At 55.5% G+C, this 16711-nt stretch overlaps 1 protein-coding gene across 1 annotated transcript in view; it reads left to right on the forward strand.

Moving 5' to 3' along the window:
• Positions 1-16711, forward strand: part of GRID2IP (glutamate receptor, ionotropic, delta 2 (Grid2) interacting protein) — a 35498-nt gene that overhangs the window by 10304 nt on the left and 8483 nt on the right. Inside the window, exons 4-14 of the mRNA XM_008593731.1 lie at positions 6225-6473; positions 6668-6753; positions 9444-9513; positions 9847-9941; positions 10300-10483; positions 12745-12899; positions 14014-14163; positions 14404-14501; positions 14729-14846; positions 15614-15969; positions 16422-16672. Coding sequence (XP_008591953.1) covers positions 6225-6473; positions 6668-6753; positions 9444-9513; positions 9847-9941; positions 10300-10483; positions 12745-12899; positions 14014-14163; positions 14404-14501; positions 14729-14846; positions 15614-15969; positions 16422-16672 — 1812 coding nt within the window. The remainder of the gene's footprint in view (positions 1-6224; positions 6474-6667; positions 6754-9443; positions 9514-9846; positions 9942-10299; positions 10484-12744; positions 12900-14013; positions 14164-14403; positions 14502-14728; positions 14847-15613; positions 15970-16421; positions 16673-16711) is intronic.

A 16711-nucleotide genomic window follows, 5' to 3' on the forward strand; every position in this document is an offset into this window, starting at 1 on the left:
AGGGTGATCTCTGTGCAGTGGCTTCCAAAGAGAGCTCAGAGGGGGCATAGAGCCACAGTTAGCTGTGATTCTGAGGGCTGAGTGCCAGCTGAGGGGCATCATGGCTAACTCAGCCCAGGGCAATCAAGGCAGGCTCCTCAAAGGAGGCAGCAGGTGTCAGTGCTGTGGGTCAGTGACCAGTGAAGTCTGGTAGTGTGTCCTATGGAGGTGAGAGAGTTCATCAGGGCCAGGCGTGGAGCCACAAAGGGTAAGGGTGGTGCCATGCTGGCTCATGGTATCTACCAGTGCCCAGCTGTGAACCACCGAGCATGGGGTAGAGGGCCACAGAGAGCCAACATTCTGCCCTAGGACACTATATCCAGGAGAGGCAAGGTTTAAACGAGAGGTTGAAGACATATATCGTGTGTGTGTGTGTATGAAAGGTCCACAGGGAGGCTAGAACCCACCCAAATCAGAGAGGTGGGGCCTCTCTGAGGGATGGTCCCAGTGGCCAAAACAGAAAGCTTGGGAAGAAAGGTGAAGGAGCAGTGAGGCCATGAAGTGGCCATCCAGCACCGTAGCCACTAGCCACATGTGGCTACTTAAAACTAAATTGAACTAATAATTGATAAAATTTAAAGTTCAGCTTCTCAGTCTCACTGGCCACATTTCAAGTGCTCAGTAGCCACACATGGCTAGTGGCTACCATATGGGACAGCGCAAATATAGAATGTGACTATCATCCCAGAAAGTCCCTTGGACAGCATTGCCGTGAAGGGTGAGAAGGGTCAGTGGCCACAGTGTAGGCAGAAGGTTTCGCCTTCCTTTACAACAGCAGTTAATCCTGCAACGGAGCCTAATTTGGGTCTGTCCCCAAAGGGATCCCAGTCTGATGAAGTGAAAAAATGGCTTTCTAATTAGGACAGACCAGGCAATTTGGAAAGTGTGACGTGGCCAGGAGGGAACAGGAAAGCAGAGTGAGATTTTTTGGTTCACTAGTGTTTCAGGAAATATGCGAGAGGGGGAAAGTCAGGTGGGATGGGGTGGGGAGAGAAACAGCTGAGGTGGTGGAGGAAGCTGGGGTTTGGAATCCCAACAACCCTGGCTTGAACCCCAGGTCTACACACTCGCGGTACAACCTTGAGCAGGTTGACTGACCTCTACACTTTGTCTGTATAATGGGGTTGGTAATCCTTACATGTTCCCAGCAGAGTTCTTGGTAGGAAAGCAAATAGTGTAAATGAACTCCACCAACTGTAAGCAGAAAAGAGATGAGTTGAAAATCTGGGGGTGGGATATGAGAGACCGTCTGCACCCTTTTCTGCTTTAATGACAAGTGTCAGGGACACCATAATATAGAGGCTGGAGAGGGACGCCTTGAATGCTGTGGTCAGCAGCTGAGACTGCACCCTGATAGCAGTGGCGAGCCTTGGGAGGGTTTAAGGATTCTTTGCCGAAGGGAGAATTCTGAGACTGAGTAGGTAGAAGTGCCAAGCGTATAGTATGTGCTCAATTAGCATTGGTTGCCCTTGGGGAAAGTCTCTTTTGCCTAAGAGCAGGTTTCTCAAGTACACCACTACTGACATTTTAGGGCCTGTATTTCTCTGTTGTGGGGGGCTGTCTGAGCCTTGTAGGATGTTTAGCAGTATGCCTGGCCTCTACCCACTAGATGCCAGTAGCATATCCCCTTCTCAGTTGTCATTTTGTGACAACCAAAAATGTCTCTAGACAGTGCTAGTGGCAAAATTGCCCCCAGTTGAGAACCACTGCCCTCGAGCATTCTTTGGCAGTGTCCTCTCACTGGGGCAGGCACTTCAGGGAAGTCCAGCTGTTGCCTATCTCCTGGACCACCCCACACTGCCTTGGGTCATCTGGGCAAATGCACCTGCTGCTGGCCCCCATGAGTGCCTTCACTGTGCCTGCATGTGACATGGCAGCATGTCTGGATTCAAGCATGAGCATTTGTTCCATGCTTGACTTTCCTCTGCCCCCAGCATGGGTGAATGGTTTTCACAGCCTTTGGGCATGCCTGGTTCTGGATGCTGGGCCAATGCAGCTGGCAAAAAACAACCAGAAATGGCTCTGTCATGGTGGGATGGCTGTGGTCCTGCAGATGTCAGGGAGATGTGCTCATCATGAGGGTTGTCAGACATTTCTCTCCCTGGCAGGGCTGAAGACAAGCTGAGGGTAGGGCATGAGTGGGCATTGGCTCTGGCTTTGTGCTGCTGTCAGGGAGAAATGGAGCCCTGGGAGGTCCCGGCAGGGTGGTGGTCTTGCTGGGGCCTGGAATGGAGGACTAAGGTATGTTGGGGAGCATGGCCTGGACGGAGTTCCAGAGACTGATGGTCAGATCTGCAGGGTCCTCTCTGGGACTGACTGCAGGTATCCACAGGCCAGACCATGTGTGATGTTCCTCTGAGTGACACAGAGGTAAAGTCCCAGGTTTCCTGCCTCTGGAGTTCCAGCCTGTCTGGGTGGTGGCCACCTCCTGCTGAGGAGAGGGCCTCATGCACGTATCCCCTGCTGAAGATGCCCCTGAGGAAACCCTCCCCAGGATGCCTTGGGCTGGCTCCCCAGAATCTACCATTTGCTCCTCAGATCTCAGATTCTGGCTCATTCTGGCCAGCAGATCAGCGAGAAATGACAGTGCAGAGAAAGCTCCCTGCTGTCTGCACCTGCTCTGACTTCCAGGGAATGGCAGGCCCAGAGACAGTCCAGATCCCCTTTCTCGTCACCTCCCTCTCCTCCCCTTTACCTGTTCCTCACTTCTCTCCTGGAAGGGCAAGATGTACCCATCTCAGGGAGGCCCTCTACTCGCCCCCTCCCCACTCACCTGGGAATTGTCCCTGCCTGGCCGCCCCTGGTGGCTTCCACTCACTCACCAGGCCTCAGACACTCTACCTCCTCCGTGTTTTTAGAATCTAGCCCTATGTCCCATCCCAACACCCCTTCCTGGGTCCCCTCCCAACACCACCCCTCCTCCAGTGTACCAAAACCTCTGGAGTCTCTCCATGTCCCCTTGAATCCTTTAACCCTCCCAAGGCTCCCCACTGCTGTCAGGGTGCGGTCTCAGCGGCTGACCACGGCATTCAAGGCCTCCCTCTCCAGCCTCTTCTCCACCAGAGCTTCTCCCCGAGCAGGCAGGGAGGGCGTCTTCTCGCTGGCCGACTCATGCTGAGCCCTGGAGGCCCAGCGCAAAGGCCACCCCCTCCGGAAAGCCTTCCGATGTTCTACAACAGACAGTCGAGGATTCCCCTAAACTGTCGGGTTCAGTCTCGGCCGCAGCCACAGCCGGGTGTTAGGGTCTCTCGCCACTGTGCTGGGGTCCGGGGCGCGGCGGCCAGAGAGGCTCCTGGGGAGGGAATAATGGGGGAAGCCAAGGGGAGGGAGCACGGCGGCCTCGAACCGCCCCCAAACTCCCCCACCCCTACTCCGGCTAGAAGGGTCCCCAGGAGGAACGGGGCGGGACGGGGCGGGGCCACCCGAGAGGGGGCGGGCGCGGAACGGCGGTCTTGGACCGCTCGGGAGGGGCCGCGCGCGCTCGCTGAGTAGAGGCCGGTGGAGTCGCAGCGCCCTCGCTCCGTTTGCGGGCTCTGCCACCCCCTGCCCTTCGGCATCTGCCACGCCACCATCCCCGGCTCCAGATGGGGAAGGACCATGGCTTCTCTCGTCACTTTCGGTAGCTTCCCCACCGCGCCCCGCGCCTCCGGGAACCGTGCGCCCTGGGCGCGGCGGACCCGCTCCGGGCCGGCCTGAAAGGGGGTGGGGCTGGGGCATCGAGGGGCTTCTCTGCCCTGGGTGGGCACCCACTGAGCCTGGGCGGAGCCCGGGGGCAGGGGAGGGTGGACATACGAGTATACCGGGCGGGTACAACGGCGGCGAGGTCTCCGTGTTGGGCTCTCGGAACCCGCACGCTGCCCTAGGAGTCGGGGTCGGTAGGGAGGGCTGGAATTGAAAAGCCCCCTTTCCTTCTTTCGACTGGGCTGGTTGAGGGGACAGGACAGAGGGAAGAGGCTGGAGTCGGGTGCTCTTGGTGAGAATCCAGCACGTCCCGTCCTGAGTTTGGAGGGCAAGACCTCTCCATGGTCGCGCACCCGCAGCTGACGCGGTATTCCCGTGAACCAGGGCACCCTTGCCTCCTCCCCACCAGTTCACTGGCTGATGATCCAGGGTGAGGTGAAGAAAGCTGAGCTGGGACAGGGAATGGAAAGAGAGGACCGTAAGGGAGTCCTTGGCAGGAACCCGAGTTGGATTTGGACCTGACCCTGGCAGAGAGAACAGAATGACCCTGAGTGCAAGGTCATTGTATGGCCCCCAGAAAGAGTCCTGGGCCTCAGAGAGTCCTATTGGCATAGCAGGGACATGCGAGTCCTGGGACAGCTATTGCCTGGCTGTCAGAGTCAGGGAGCTAGTGATTAGTTGCAATAAGTCAACGTGGCCCCACTGCACCTGGCTTACTGCGGCAGTCAATTCAGAGCAGACCTAGGGCTGGGGGACTTGGGCCATACTGAGCTGCAAGGAGGACCCACACAAGCCAGGAAGGATGTCTGGCTCACCAGGCAGCCTTGCATCTGGCTCAGCCCAAAGGATGCCAAGCAGGGAAGGGGCCACAAGACCTTCTTCCACCTGTGCAATTGGTGCCTCAGCCTGGTTCCCACTTGGGGGAGGGGGGAGGGTACAGAGCCTTTTCTAGTTGCTGCTGGAGGGTGGAGCTGTGATGATCACCTGGCCACTGCCCAGGTTGGACTCAGGGGCTGGGTGTGTGGGTCTGACGCCTTCCAGAGCCTGTGGCTGGAGCCCAAAGTGTGAGGTGGACAGTCTCAGACTTGTCATCTCTCCTTTGCCTGGGCATGAGGCATGAGGCCTGACAGGGGAGGGGAAATATGCAAGCCTGGCAGATGGAAGTGTCAGGCTCTGGACACCTCGAGTGACCATCTGGGGAATGAGGCTGAGGCTCAAGATTTGCAGAATCACTGCCAGTGGGCAGGAATGGGCCCCTTGCAGAGTTGAGCAGGCCATTCATTCTGGCCTCCTGGTCACCTGGAACATTCAGGCCTGGAGCAGAGCTCACTGGGGGGCAGGGTTAGTGCACCCCCATCCCTGGGGATCCACACCACTTCCTTCCCACCAGGGAGTTTATGTATTTTGTCTGCCTGGCCTTCTTAATCCTACCCACAGAGGTTGGGAGAACGGTGTAGGGGCCACTGGGCCACCTCAGAGGGGATTGTATTTCAGCTGGCTGCAAGGCCACTGCTCCCCTCCCCCTCCCCGCTCCCTATCATGCCTTTGGCACTGGCTCCTAGTACCAAGAACAGGGAAGGGAGCTTTGAGATGCAGCCAGGGAGGTCTTACTAGCAACCAGATTTCAAGGGCCGTTGTCAGAGGCCCTGCCCCAGTGCTGAGGTTCAGAAGGCTGGGCTCTGATTACAGCTGTGCCAAGGGCCAGCTGTGTAAACCTGCAAAGTTATGGATCCTCTCTGTGCCTCAGAATCCTCTGCCATTGACCAGAGAGTCCACCAGAATATCAACTGCTGCCATTATTCAGAGATGTGGTTGGGCTACGGGGCGACCCCCTGTTTACTGAGTCCCTCCCATGTGCCAAGCCTGGGCCCGTTACTGTGGCTCACAACTGAGCTACAGACCCAGCCCTCAGAGAGCTTCCAGTCTCCCAGAAGAGACTGAGGGGAACCAAGGAATCATCGCAGGGTGTGGACCCCGTGCGTGGGTGGCACAGATAGCAGAGGCTCACTAGATACATGTAGGATTAAGTTGAAGGGAAGGCAGTGTTGGGTATGGAAGGGCGAGCCCATTTTAGCTGAGGGAGCAAAGAGAGTACCAGGCAAGGGTAACAGCCTGAGCAAAAGCTTAGACATGGGACTGAGGATGGCAGATATGGTGGTTCTGGCAAATATCTGAGTAGGCAGCTGTAGACGGGGCTGGCCGGAGAAGCAAGGAGGAAGACTGGATGTGTGATGAGGGTCTGGGGAAGTCAGACCCTGAGCGACTACAGTCCTAATGTGACTTTAGCCAACAAGACGCCACGATCCTAGTGTGGCCCGGAGCGGTTGGGGGCGCAAGTCCGGGCACCCAGGGGGAGACTGGGGTGCCAGCTGTTGATTCCCCCTTCGCCCCTGGGGAGGGGCGGGAGAGATCCCCAGGGAATCAACAGAGCCTTTGGGCCACGGTTTGCAGTGACCTGGGTTCGGTCAGGGGGCGCGCCCCGACTCTGCCGTCCTGGCCGGCAGGATCTTCATCCCCAAGAAGCACCGGGCGCGCTTCGACGAGATGGTGTCCCAGGGCCTGCTGGGCAAGCTATGCCGCGCCCGCCGGGCGCAGGGCGCGCAGCGGCTGCGCCGGAGCCGCAGCGAGGAGCGACCCGAGCGCCTCCTGGTGTCCACGCGCGCCAGCGCCGCGCCGCGCCGCCCGGACGAGCCTCCCCCGCGCAAGGCAGCCTCACTCGTGGACAGCCGCGCCGACCCCAGGGGCGTGCGCAGGTACCCTCCCTGTACCTGGGCTCAAGGGTGGGGAGAGCTGGGCAGAGGTCATGAGGGCGGGGCGTGCGCTCCTGGGGAGGGGGCAGGAGAGGTTAAAGGGAGTGGGACACGCGACATCTCCATCCTCTGCGCTCCCGGCTCCCCTCTCCTCAGCGCAGGCCAGCTGCTCCACCTTGCTCCTTCTTTCTCCCCAGGACGGTCCGAATCTACAAGGGCAGCAAGAGCTTCGGCTTCACGCTTCGTGGCCATGGGCCTGTCTGGATCGAGTCTGTCCTGCCTGGTGAGGGGTGGGCAGGTTGTCCTAAGAGTCCCTAAGGTCCTGGATGGGGTGAAAAACCCCGTTGTAGCTCTGCCTGGTAATTCTACCCATGTAGGCTGCTCCTCAGAACCCACCCCACCCCCCAACAACCTCATGTAGCCTGTATCCGCTGCATGTCCCAGAGCCAGCAGATCCAAACCATCCACCTCCGTAAGTTGATTGAGGCCAAAACTTTCTGCCTGAGTTGGGGCATTCCCCCTCCAAGTTCAGCGTCACCTCAAGCCAAATGAGCCAAGTTCTTCATCCTTGTCCAAGGGAAGGCTAGGGGCATGGCCCAAGACACTGGGGCAGTCAGGACAGAGCTGGTGCCTGCCCGGGCTGTTCCCCAAACAACATTCCCTGCGTGAAGTGCCCACTGTGAACTGGGCACTTGCCCAGCAGGCCAGACTCAGAGAGACAGCAGGGCCTCAGAGCTTGCCTGCTATCTAGCCCTCCCCGACCCCAATCTGGACTCCCCTTTTCCTCCTACCCAGCCTGCTCCTTGTTGCTCCTGGAATCATGGCATCTTGAAGAAGGCAGAGCCTTCCTTGTGCAGGAACCCTTCCTTCCTGCCCCTCCAGTGGAGGGTGGGGTGTACTCATTCCCACTATGGAAGGTCTCCGTGGGGCAGAAATGTCTCCTGGCACTGAATTGAGCTCTCTGTGCCTGTAACCACCCCACAGGCTGGATCACCTGCTCTGTCCTGAATCCATGCCCACCCAGCACCTGAGCACCATACTTCTGCTTACACATCCTTACTGGTGGCCCTGCTGATGCTGACTCCTTTCTACACTTCTACGTCTCACATCTCCAGTGTATGGATTTGTGAGATGGCATCTTCTGATGCCAGGGAAAGCTCCTCAGTGCTTTTGTATCATTGTTCCAGCCTTCAGATGGTTCTGAGATCTAATCCTGATAACTGGTGCGTTCCAGTACTTCTTGGATTTGGGCATCACTAAGTTGTTGACACAATATTGTAGGGAAAAGGCCCAAAGCTGCTCTCTAGAGAGCTTCCTGTAGAAATGATTAATCTCTCCTCTTTGGGTGTGACTCTTCCAACCATGACACTGCCATCACCTCCCTAGCCTTCTTTCTAACACGTGTACAGCCAGATATACTTGGCCTAGGGCCTTGTTAAAATCCACATGTGCTGTTCTCCCCAACCCAACCTCCAGGCTAGTAACCCCATGCTTTTCCTGTGATAGAAAGAAAAATGGATGCTTAGATGGGAGCTTCTACAGTTGGGGAAACTGAGGCCTAGAGAGTCTCTGGCAAATCAAGGACCAGAACCTGGAGTCTCCTGACTCCTGGCCCAGTGATCTTTGATCTCCTGTGACAACTCACCTGCCCTCCCACCCCTTTCAGGCAGGCCAGATGGAATTAGTCACCACCATCACCCTCTCCCCCTTTCCAGTCCAGGGAAAAGATTTCTCCCCATTCCCAGCTCTCCCAGGAAGCCTTCCTTGATTATTCCACTTCCTCTCTGGACACTTTGCACAGCCTCGAAAGAGAACTTCTCACAATTTGAGAGTATATTTTATTTAGGCATTTATCATCTCTCCTATTTGTTTCCAAATCATGTTTAGAATGATGATTATTAAAAGAGGCAGGATAAAAATCTATATCCATAGGAGCCAGTTTACCAGCCCTCCATTCTAGGTGTTAGGTCTGACCTTCAGGGCCATCAAGGCAAAGAATGAGAATTAGCTGCTCCTCTGTGTTTTAAAATGCAGGTTTTATTATTATTCAGGTATGGTGATCAGGAGACCATTGCTACTGAAAACAGTTTGCTACTCGCACTTCCCAAGAGGAGGGGGCACACCACACCATGGGGGGCCACACAGGATGGACTGGGGTTGGTCAGGAGGTAGACAGATGGAGTGAGGGAAGAGCCTATATTATGGTTTTCACGGGAAGGAATGGGTAAGGCAGGGTAAGCTGGTTTAGGATTGGCTAGCTTGAATGATTTCAGTGGGCTCTGGGGCATAGGGGCTGTCCCTAGTTGTCTGGAACCTGGCCCTGGGATGATTAGGGCAGGGAGATAGTGACCCGGAGTGTGAGAGGCCCATAGAGGAGGTGGTTGGGGAGTGGGCTGTGGATCGGGGAGTTTGCATATGAAAGGCATGTTTGCAAGTGAATCCTTTCCATCCCTAGGAACTGGCCAGCCCTGGGAAGGCAGTCTCTTTACAGTCAGCAAGGCCCCAGATGTCAAAGCATTAGAAACACAAAAAATAAAAAATGTGAATACTACACCATGTTTCCCAGCCTGAGGGAGGAGACTGCCATCCTCTTGTCAGACACATTTTCCCCGAGCATTGCAAAGAGGAATCTCTGACATGCACCCAAGGGGCCAAGGACAGTATGTGGAGTGAGGACCCAACAAGGTTGTACTCTCAAGACTGTGCCTTGCTTCCGCTCTTCTCCAACAACTCCAGGCCTCACTGCTGGTCCATGCCATGCTGTGCCCTGAGCGCTCCCACTCCCAGGGGGGTCTCTCCAGGCTGTTAAAGCAGCAGAGATCGGAGAAGCCAAGTCTGATGTGGGGATTTGCTGACCTGAATTTGACTCTCCTCTGTCACCCATGCCTGTGTCGTCTCCATTTATCGCCTGTAAAACAGGTTCAGAGCAGGGCCTGTCCAGCTGATCAGCACGCCCTCTCTTCTCCTTTCCAGGGAGCCCAGCTGACAATGCTGCCCTCAAGTCCGGTGACCGGATCCTCTTCCTCAACGGACTGGACATGAGGTTAGAGGCTACTGGGGACACCAGAGCTTGGTGATGAACCATCTCCCAAGACTTCTGCCTCTTGGGACACCCAGGCCATGGTCCCAGTCTCCTCTGACCAGTTGGTCCCCAGGGTCTGTCCCCCTTCCAGTGGGAACTCTTGAATCTATCCCCGACTCTAGCCAGGACTTCAGTTTATCCTTCCAACCAGGAAATACCCCAGCTCCATGTTGGGGACACAGAGTTGCACAGATGTGGACTTGCTGGGTAGCCTCTACAGGCAGGATGGGGAGGTCTGGCTGGTGGCCGTGGTTCTTACCAGTCAGGCCCTCCTGGGTCATCTCTGCTTGGCAGGAACTGCTCCCATGACAAGGTGGTGTCCATGCTGCAGGGCAGTGGTGCGATGCCCACACTGGTGGTGGAGGAAGGGCTCGTCCCATTTGCCAGCGGTGAGACCCCCACTGCCACTTGGCTTCCTTGGGCCACAGAGACCCGGCTGGGGCTGTCATCCATGAAATTTACAAGTCTGTGGAGGATTCTGCTTGTCCTCCAACCTTCTGGCTTCCCTTCCCAGGGCCGCCCCCCAGCCAATGCTGTAGAACCCCAACACACAGCCTCAGGGACCTTGCCCAGGGTTCTCCCTCCATCCCTGCACCCAGCTGCATGCATTATGTGTGCCTCCCAATGAACAGAACTGGGCAGCCACACCCCAGCTCAGGAGGTCCCCTGGCCCCAGCCACCAGGGAAACCGCACCTGGCCTGGGGACTCTGGGTCACCCATGCCTCCTCTGCCTGTGGTCCCGGCAGACTCCGATTCTTTGGATTCCCCCAACCCATCGTCAGCACTCACCTCCCTGCAGTGGGTGGCAGAGATCCTGCCGTCCAGCATCCGGGTCCAGGGGAGGACGTTCAGCCAGCAGCTGGAGCACCTGCTCACACCTCCTGAGCGCTATGGAGTCTGCCGGGCCCTTGAGAGCTTCTTCCAGCACAGGTGGCTGGGCCAGAGTGGTGGTGGGGACCTGCCCTGGGTGGATCCCACATCCTGCCCAGATTCAATGTCCTGGTCTCCCTGCCTGAGCCTCCTCAGCCCCCTTCTCCTGGGGGAGGCTCCAAGGAACTGATACACAGGGCCCCAGGGTGGGGGGCAAGGGGCTGCCCTAGGATAGACCCTGACTCTGACACCTCCTTGCCGTGTGACCTTGGGCAAGTCTCAGCCTTCTGTTCTGTGAAGTGAGGCAGACAGGGACCACGTGCAGCGCTGGTGCAGACCCTCATGAGAGCTTCACCTGTGAGCACTGGCCATGGGCCGGGCCCTTGGGGTTGGGGTTGGGGTTGGTGTCTTTCTGTTTGCACCGCAACTGCAGCAGGCTGTGTTTATCACACTCCTCAGTGCATGGAGTCATTATCATGGTCTGTGTAAAGCCCCTCGTTTGCCCATTCCGTTTTGTTTTCTTTAAACAGTTTTATTAAGATACAATTCACATACTGTACAATTCATCCACATTAGCATACAATTCAGTAGTTTTTAGTGTATTCGCAAATATGTGCAGTCACCACAGTCCGTACTAGAACTTCATCACATCAAAAAGAAACCCTGAGCCCTTTCACAATCAACCCCCATCCCTCAAACAAACACTCCTTTATCCCACCTCACTGGCCTTGAGCAACCACTAATCTACTTTCTACATCTATAGATTTTCCTATTCTGGACTTTCATATGAATGGAATCATATAATATAAGAACTTATGTCTGGCTTCTTTCACTTAGCACAATATTTTCAAATTTCGTCCAAGTCATAGAATGTACTTCATTCCTTTTTTATGGCCAAATAATATTCCATTGTATGAATATACCACATCTCATTAATCCATCTATCAGGTGATGGCTCCACTCTCTCTCCCATTTCTCTCCCCTGCTGAGGCCACCAGTCTGATGAGTTTAATGGGCATCCTTTTGTTTGAAGGTGTTCTTGAAAAGTGGGCACTGCTGTTTAGTATGATGTATTTTTCTTTAACATCATAATTTTGCTATATATTCCATTCTGTGTCTGACTTTTTTTCACCAAGTACTATGTGTTTAGCTCTATGTTGCTATGTGTACATTTAATACGTTGTTTACAACTGTAGCCAAATTACCATGGATCGCAGCACTATGCAGCTTTTTATTTTTGCTAGTCTTATTGTCATAAAGTGACATCTTGTTGTTTTAATTTGTTTTTGTTTATTAATAATTATTTTAAGCATCTTTTAATATACTTGTGAACTGTTTCCGTGTCCTTCTCTATAAATTACCTGTTCATACCTTTTGTCTATTTTTGGTTTATTGGGCTTTTCATTCTTGTTGATTTGCACAAGTTCCTTGTGTATTTTAAATACCGATTCCTCATTGATTTTAGTCATTGTAAATATCTTCTCCCATTTGTTGCTTCTATTATTCATTCTGTTATATGTGATATTAATGTGTCTAAGTTATGCTTCTCTGAACAGATATCCTTGGTTTTATATAATCAACTCACCACATTTTTGGTCGTATGATTTTGGCTTTTGAAATTTTAAGAAGTCCTTCCCTGCTTCGTGGTCAAAAGACGTTCTCCTAATTTTATGATTTTACCTTTCATACTTTATTCTTTCATCCACCTAGAGTTCACCTTTATGTGTGGTGTTATGTAAGGATCCAGTTTTATTTTTTGCATGTAATGCAGGGGTCAGCAAACTTTCTACAAAGGGCCATGTGGGACTCCATCATAACTATTCAACTCTACTATTATAGCTTGAAAACAGCCATACACAATATATAAATAAATGGGTGAGGCCATGTTCCAATAAAAACTTTCTTTACAAAAACAGGCAGGTGCAAGGTAGCCCATAGGCCATCGATTGCCAATCCCTGATGTAGTGAGTCAGTATTCTCAATACATATGTTTTAATCTTCATAACATCTCTATGTTGTGAAGATTAAATAGCGGCAGATGCTATTTTTAATACCCATTTTACAGATAAGGAAACTGAGGCACAGAGAAGTTAAGTAGCTTAAGAAAGGTCACTTAGCTGGTAAGTGGCAGAGCCAGGATTTGAATCCAGCCAGCCTGTCCCCGGAGCCTGCCTTCCTGCCCAATTCTCTGTCTTTCGAGGATCGGGCAGGGCATGAGTCTGAATTCTGTGGCCTGGAAGTTCCGCCCTTGGCCACCCCCACCCCACCCATTATGGTGAGTCCCTGAGTAATGAACCTCTTGCCCCTGCACCCTCACCCAGGAACATAGACACCCTCATCGTCGATGTCTACCCTGTTCTGGACACACCTGCCAAGCAGGTCCTTTGGCAGTTCATCTACCAGCTGCTGACCTATGAGGAACAGGAGCTCTGTCAGGAGAAAATTGCATGCTTCCTGGGCTACACAGCCATGACAGGTAAGCATCCTCTCTCCCGCCACTTCCCCTGCCTGTGGCTTCTGGCTGTCCAACCCACCAGGTAAACAGCCAGATACCTCCCAGTTATCTCCCCGGTTCTGGACCCTCCTCCTCTGCTCTCCCGCTCTCACTTGTGAGGTCTTACACACATGAATGTGCCCACATGCCATGCAAATACACACCCCAGCACACCAGGGCTCGGTCCACGCTTGGCCCCACAGACATGCTTTTCCAGCTGAACCTTCACATAGTATACGCAGCATAGCCTGAGACTTCAGAGACACCCCGCCCAACTGTCTGGGGTCTCAGGTTTCTCACCCACCACATTTGAGTGATCTCAGTGGCTGTGCTTTGCACTCTGGGAAATTCATGCGGTCGCTGTTTACAGACATACCAGTACCTGCCACTTGGACCATGAACACATGTTAGGTCACATGTAGCTGGTGGGCTCCCAGTACACACACGTGCACGCACACACACTGGCCTGTGGGGCCACATGAAGCCTCAGCTCCCCGCTGCTACACACCTGTTAAAACGTGCCCCCTGTGGGCCCACAAAACCATGCACTTCATCATTTAGGCCATGTGAATGAAAGTGTGCCAAACCCCGTGAATTTACCCTGTTCTAGGCATGCTGCACCTGCTATGATAGTACCTGCAGATCTGCTATCTGCTGGCCCTTGGGTGCCTGCTATCCTCAATCCTAGGGACCCAAAATTTGCTGGGGAGGGCTGAGGGTTTTAGCATGAAGCTCAGGATCCAGGCTGGGCAGCACATGTCCCGTACATCTGCCTAGGCCTGGGACCTTCCATTTTACCCCACAAGCCCTTGTGGATAGCAGTGACTAGGCCTGGTCCAAGCCCGGGCGTTGAGACCCTGAAAGCATGGCTTTTGTCATGAGAAGAGCCCTGTTGGGTGAGCTATGGCCACCCCGACTGGGGCCTCCATCCTCAGGCCAGCTGCACCCAGGGGCTCCTCCTGTTCCCCACTTCCCCTCGAGAGTTGTCCTAGAGGCAGGCAGGGTAGACATGGCCTGGGGTCCGCATGTTAGTGTAGATGACTTCTGCCCTCCCCTTCTGTTTTTGGAAGCTGCATCTCCCCTGCATGTCCCACAGCAGAGCCTGAGCCTGAACTGGACCTGGAACCTGAGCCTGAGCTGGAGCCGGAGACAGTGCCTGAGCCCCAGCACCGGAGTTCCCTGAGGGCTTCCTCTGTGTGCCGCCGCAGCATCAGGTCCCAGGGTTTGGAGGCCAGCCTCAGCTGTGGTAAGGCCCCAGATGGAAAGTCTGGAGTAGGTGGGAGGGTACAACTGGGGATTGGTTTTCCCTCCTGCAAAATGGGCTTGTGTGAGATGAGAAATCCCTGGGAATAAGGGTTAGCAGGGCTGAGTGGGTGTCCTCCTGGGTCTGCAGGGCCTGTTGGTTCTGGGTTGGGTCTGGGCCTTAGAGCTCAGATGAGGCCACTAGACCCCCATGGTGGACTCAGCCCTCCCCATTCCCCGGCAGGTCCCAGTGACTGCCCTGAGATGCCTCTTCCTCTGGTCCCAGGCGAGCGCCAGGCAGGTGATGGCACATCCCTCCCTGAGACCCCAAATCCCAAGATGGTGAGACCTTCCCTCTGCCCTCCAAGTGGGGTCAGCAGGGGCAGGGGTGGGGAATGGGTGGCACATAAGACTGAGCCCAGGAGACCCTGGGCCAAGGATCCCCTGTGCCTGCTTCAGGGTGGGGCAGATCCCTGCCTCCCAGACCCCCCAGGCCTGACCTCTGAGGCCGTGTTAGGGCCACATGGGGGAAGTGGGAGCGGGCTGAACTCAGCCCCACCTCCCCCCAGATGTCAGCTGTCTATGCAGAGCTTGAGTCCCGACTGAACAGCAGCTTCAAAGGGAAGATGGGGACCGTGTCCAAATCCCGGGCTTCCCCACCAGGCCCCAGCCTGGCAGGCACGACAGGTAGGGGCCCAGCCAGCCCTGGGTCCTGAGACAGCACTGGCCTCTGTAACTCTGGTTGTGTGTCCAAGTGTCACCCCTACCCGCAGGCACACCCCCGGAGCTGCTTCTCTGCTCATGGCCACATGACTGGCTTGTGGGGAACCCCAGGGACCTCCATGCATAGGTGTGGGCCATCAAGCTCAGGGTTGTCCCAGCCCCTCCCATGTCCCCTATGATCCTTACCCCAGCTGTGGATCTAGAAAAGCAAAGGGCTGACCCAAGGAAGTCCCCAAGTTAGCATATGGCTCTTGGACAAACTATTAAGTGCATATATTGGTCTGTGAATGGTGCATCTGGGATGACAGTTTCTCTGCAGTTCAGAAGTAGGACCCCCAGGAGATGCCTCTGTGAGCCCAAGGCTTGCTGGGCATGGGAGGTGCCCCATGACCCTTGGTCTGGGGCCTAGAGAAGGCCCCTCGGCCCTTTGAGTTGTGTTCAGGAAGCCTTGGGTGGGATCTTTGGTGTCCATTCCCAGATGAGCTGGCGTCTGGCCTGTCCTGGGGTCAAGTGGTACTCCCTCGCACCTACCTGCTCTGGCCTTTGGTTACACTCAGGGAAGAGCCTGGGAGGCAGGATTGTTCTGGGTCTTCCTGTGCTGTGCCCAGAGAGGGTAAAGGAAGTGCCCCAGGACACAGAACCAACCTGCCCCAGGGCCCTCCCCTCCACCCTGCATCTGGAACCCAGCTGCTGGCTGAAGACGGGTCCTCACACTCCATCCCCCTCCCCAGGGCCCAGGACTCTGTCCAGCGTCTCATGGCCCAGCGAGCAGCTCCTGCCCTCCCCCTGCTACTACCCACTGTGCTCAGGGGGCCCGGACTCCCCCAGCAGCTCCGAGTCCCACCCCTACGCCAGCCTGGACAGTAGCAGGGCGCCCTCCCCACAGCCAAGCCCTGGGCCTGCCCACCCCGACAGCCCCCCTAGCCCAGACCCTGCCCGCCCACCCAGCCGCAGGAAGCTCTTCACCTTCTCCCGCCCTGTGCGAAGCCGGGACACTGACCGCTTCCTGGATGTGCTGAGCGAGCAGCTGGGCCCCCGGGTCACCATCGTAGATGATTTCCTGACCCCGGAGAACGACTATGAGGAGGTGGGCATGTGAGCAGGCATGGAGGGTGGGGGGGTTCGGTGTGGTGTAGAGATCTGTAATGGGAATAGTTCAAGAGGCCTACTGCCATCAGGAGCTGCCCAGGCTGCCCGAGTCCCTGGCTCGAGCTCTCCCACACTTGCCCCAGGCTACATCATCTCCTGCCTGAGGCTATTCTATAGATCCTGTCTCAGGCCATGCCATTCCTTGTCCCAGACTACCCCATCCACAGTCTCACACTGAGACACCAGGCTCTTCTGTCTTTTTCCCCAGACTGTCCCACCCTTTGCCTAAGGCTACCCAATCTCAGTTATCCCACTCCTTATCCCAGGCTATGCTGCGCCCTCTCAGGCTATCCCACTCTCCCTCACCTTGCCCACACTTCATGCACATGCATGCACACACATGCACCTGCTCTAGTTTCTCTGGGCCCAGCCTCACTCTCCCCCCACCAGATGAGCTTCCACGACGACCAGGGCAGCTTTGTAACCAACGAGCGGAGCAGCGCTAGCGACTGTATCAGCAGCAGTGAGGAAGGCAGCTCCCTGACCTACTCCTCCATCTCTGACCACATCCCTCCACCCCCACTCAGTCCCCCACCACCGCCACCCCTACCTTTCCATGACCCCAAGCCCAGCTCCCGCACCTCCGATAGTTCCCGGGGCCCCCCTCACGTTCTAGCCAAGCCCCTCACCCAACTCAGCCACCCAGTCCCTCCGCCGCCCCCACCACCCCTGCCCCCACC

The sequence above is a fragment of the Galeopterus variegatus genome, unplaced genomic scaffold, assembly GCF_000696425.1.
Source record: "Galeopterus variegatus unplaced genomic scaffold, G_variegatus-3.0.2 Scaffold9583, whole genome shotgun sequence".
NCBI lineage: Eukaryota > Metazoa > Chordata > Mammalia > Dermoptera > Cynocephalidae > Galeopterus > Galeopterus variegatus.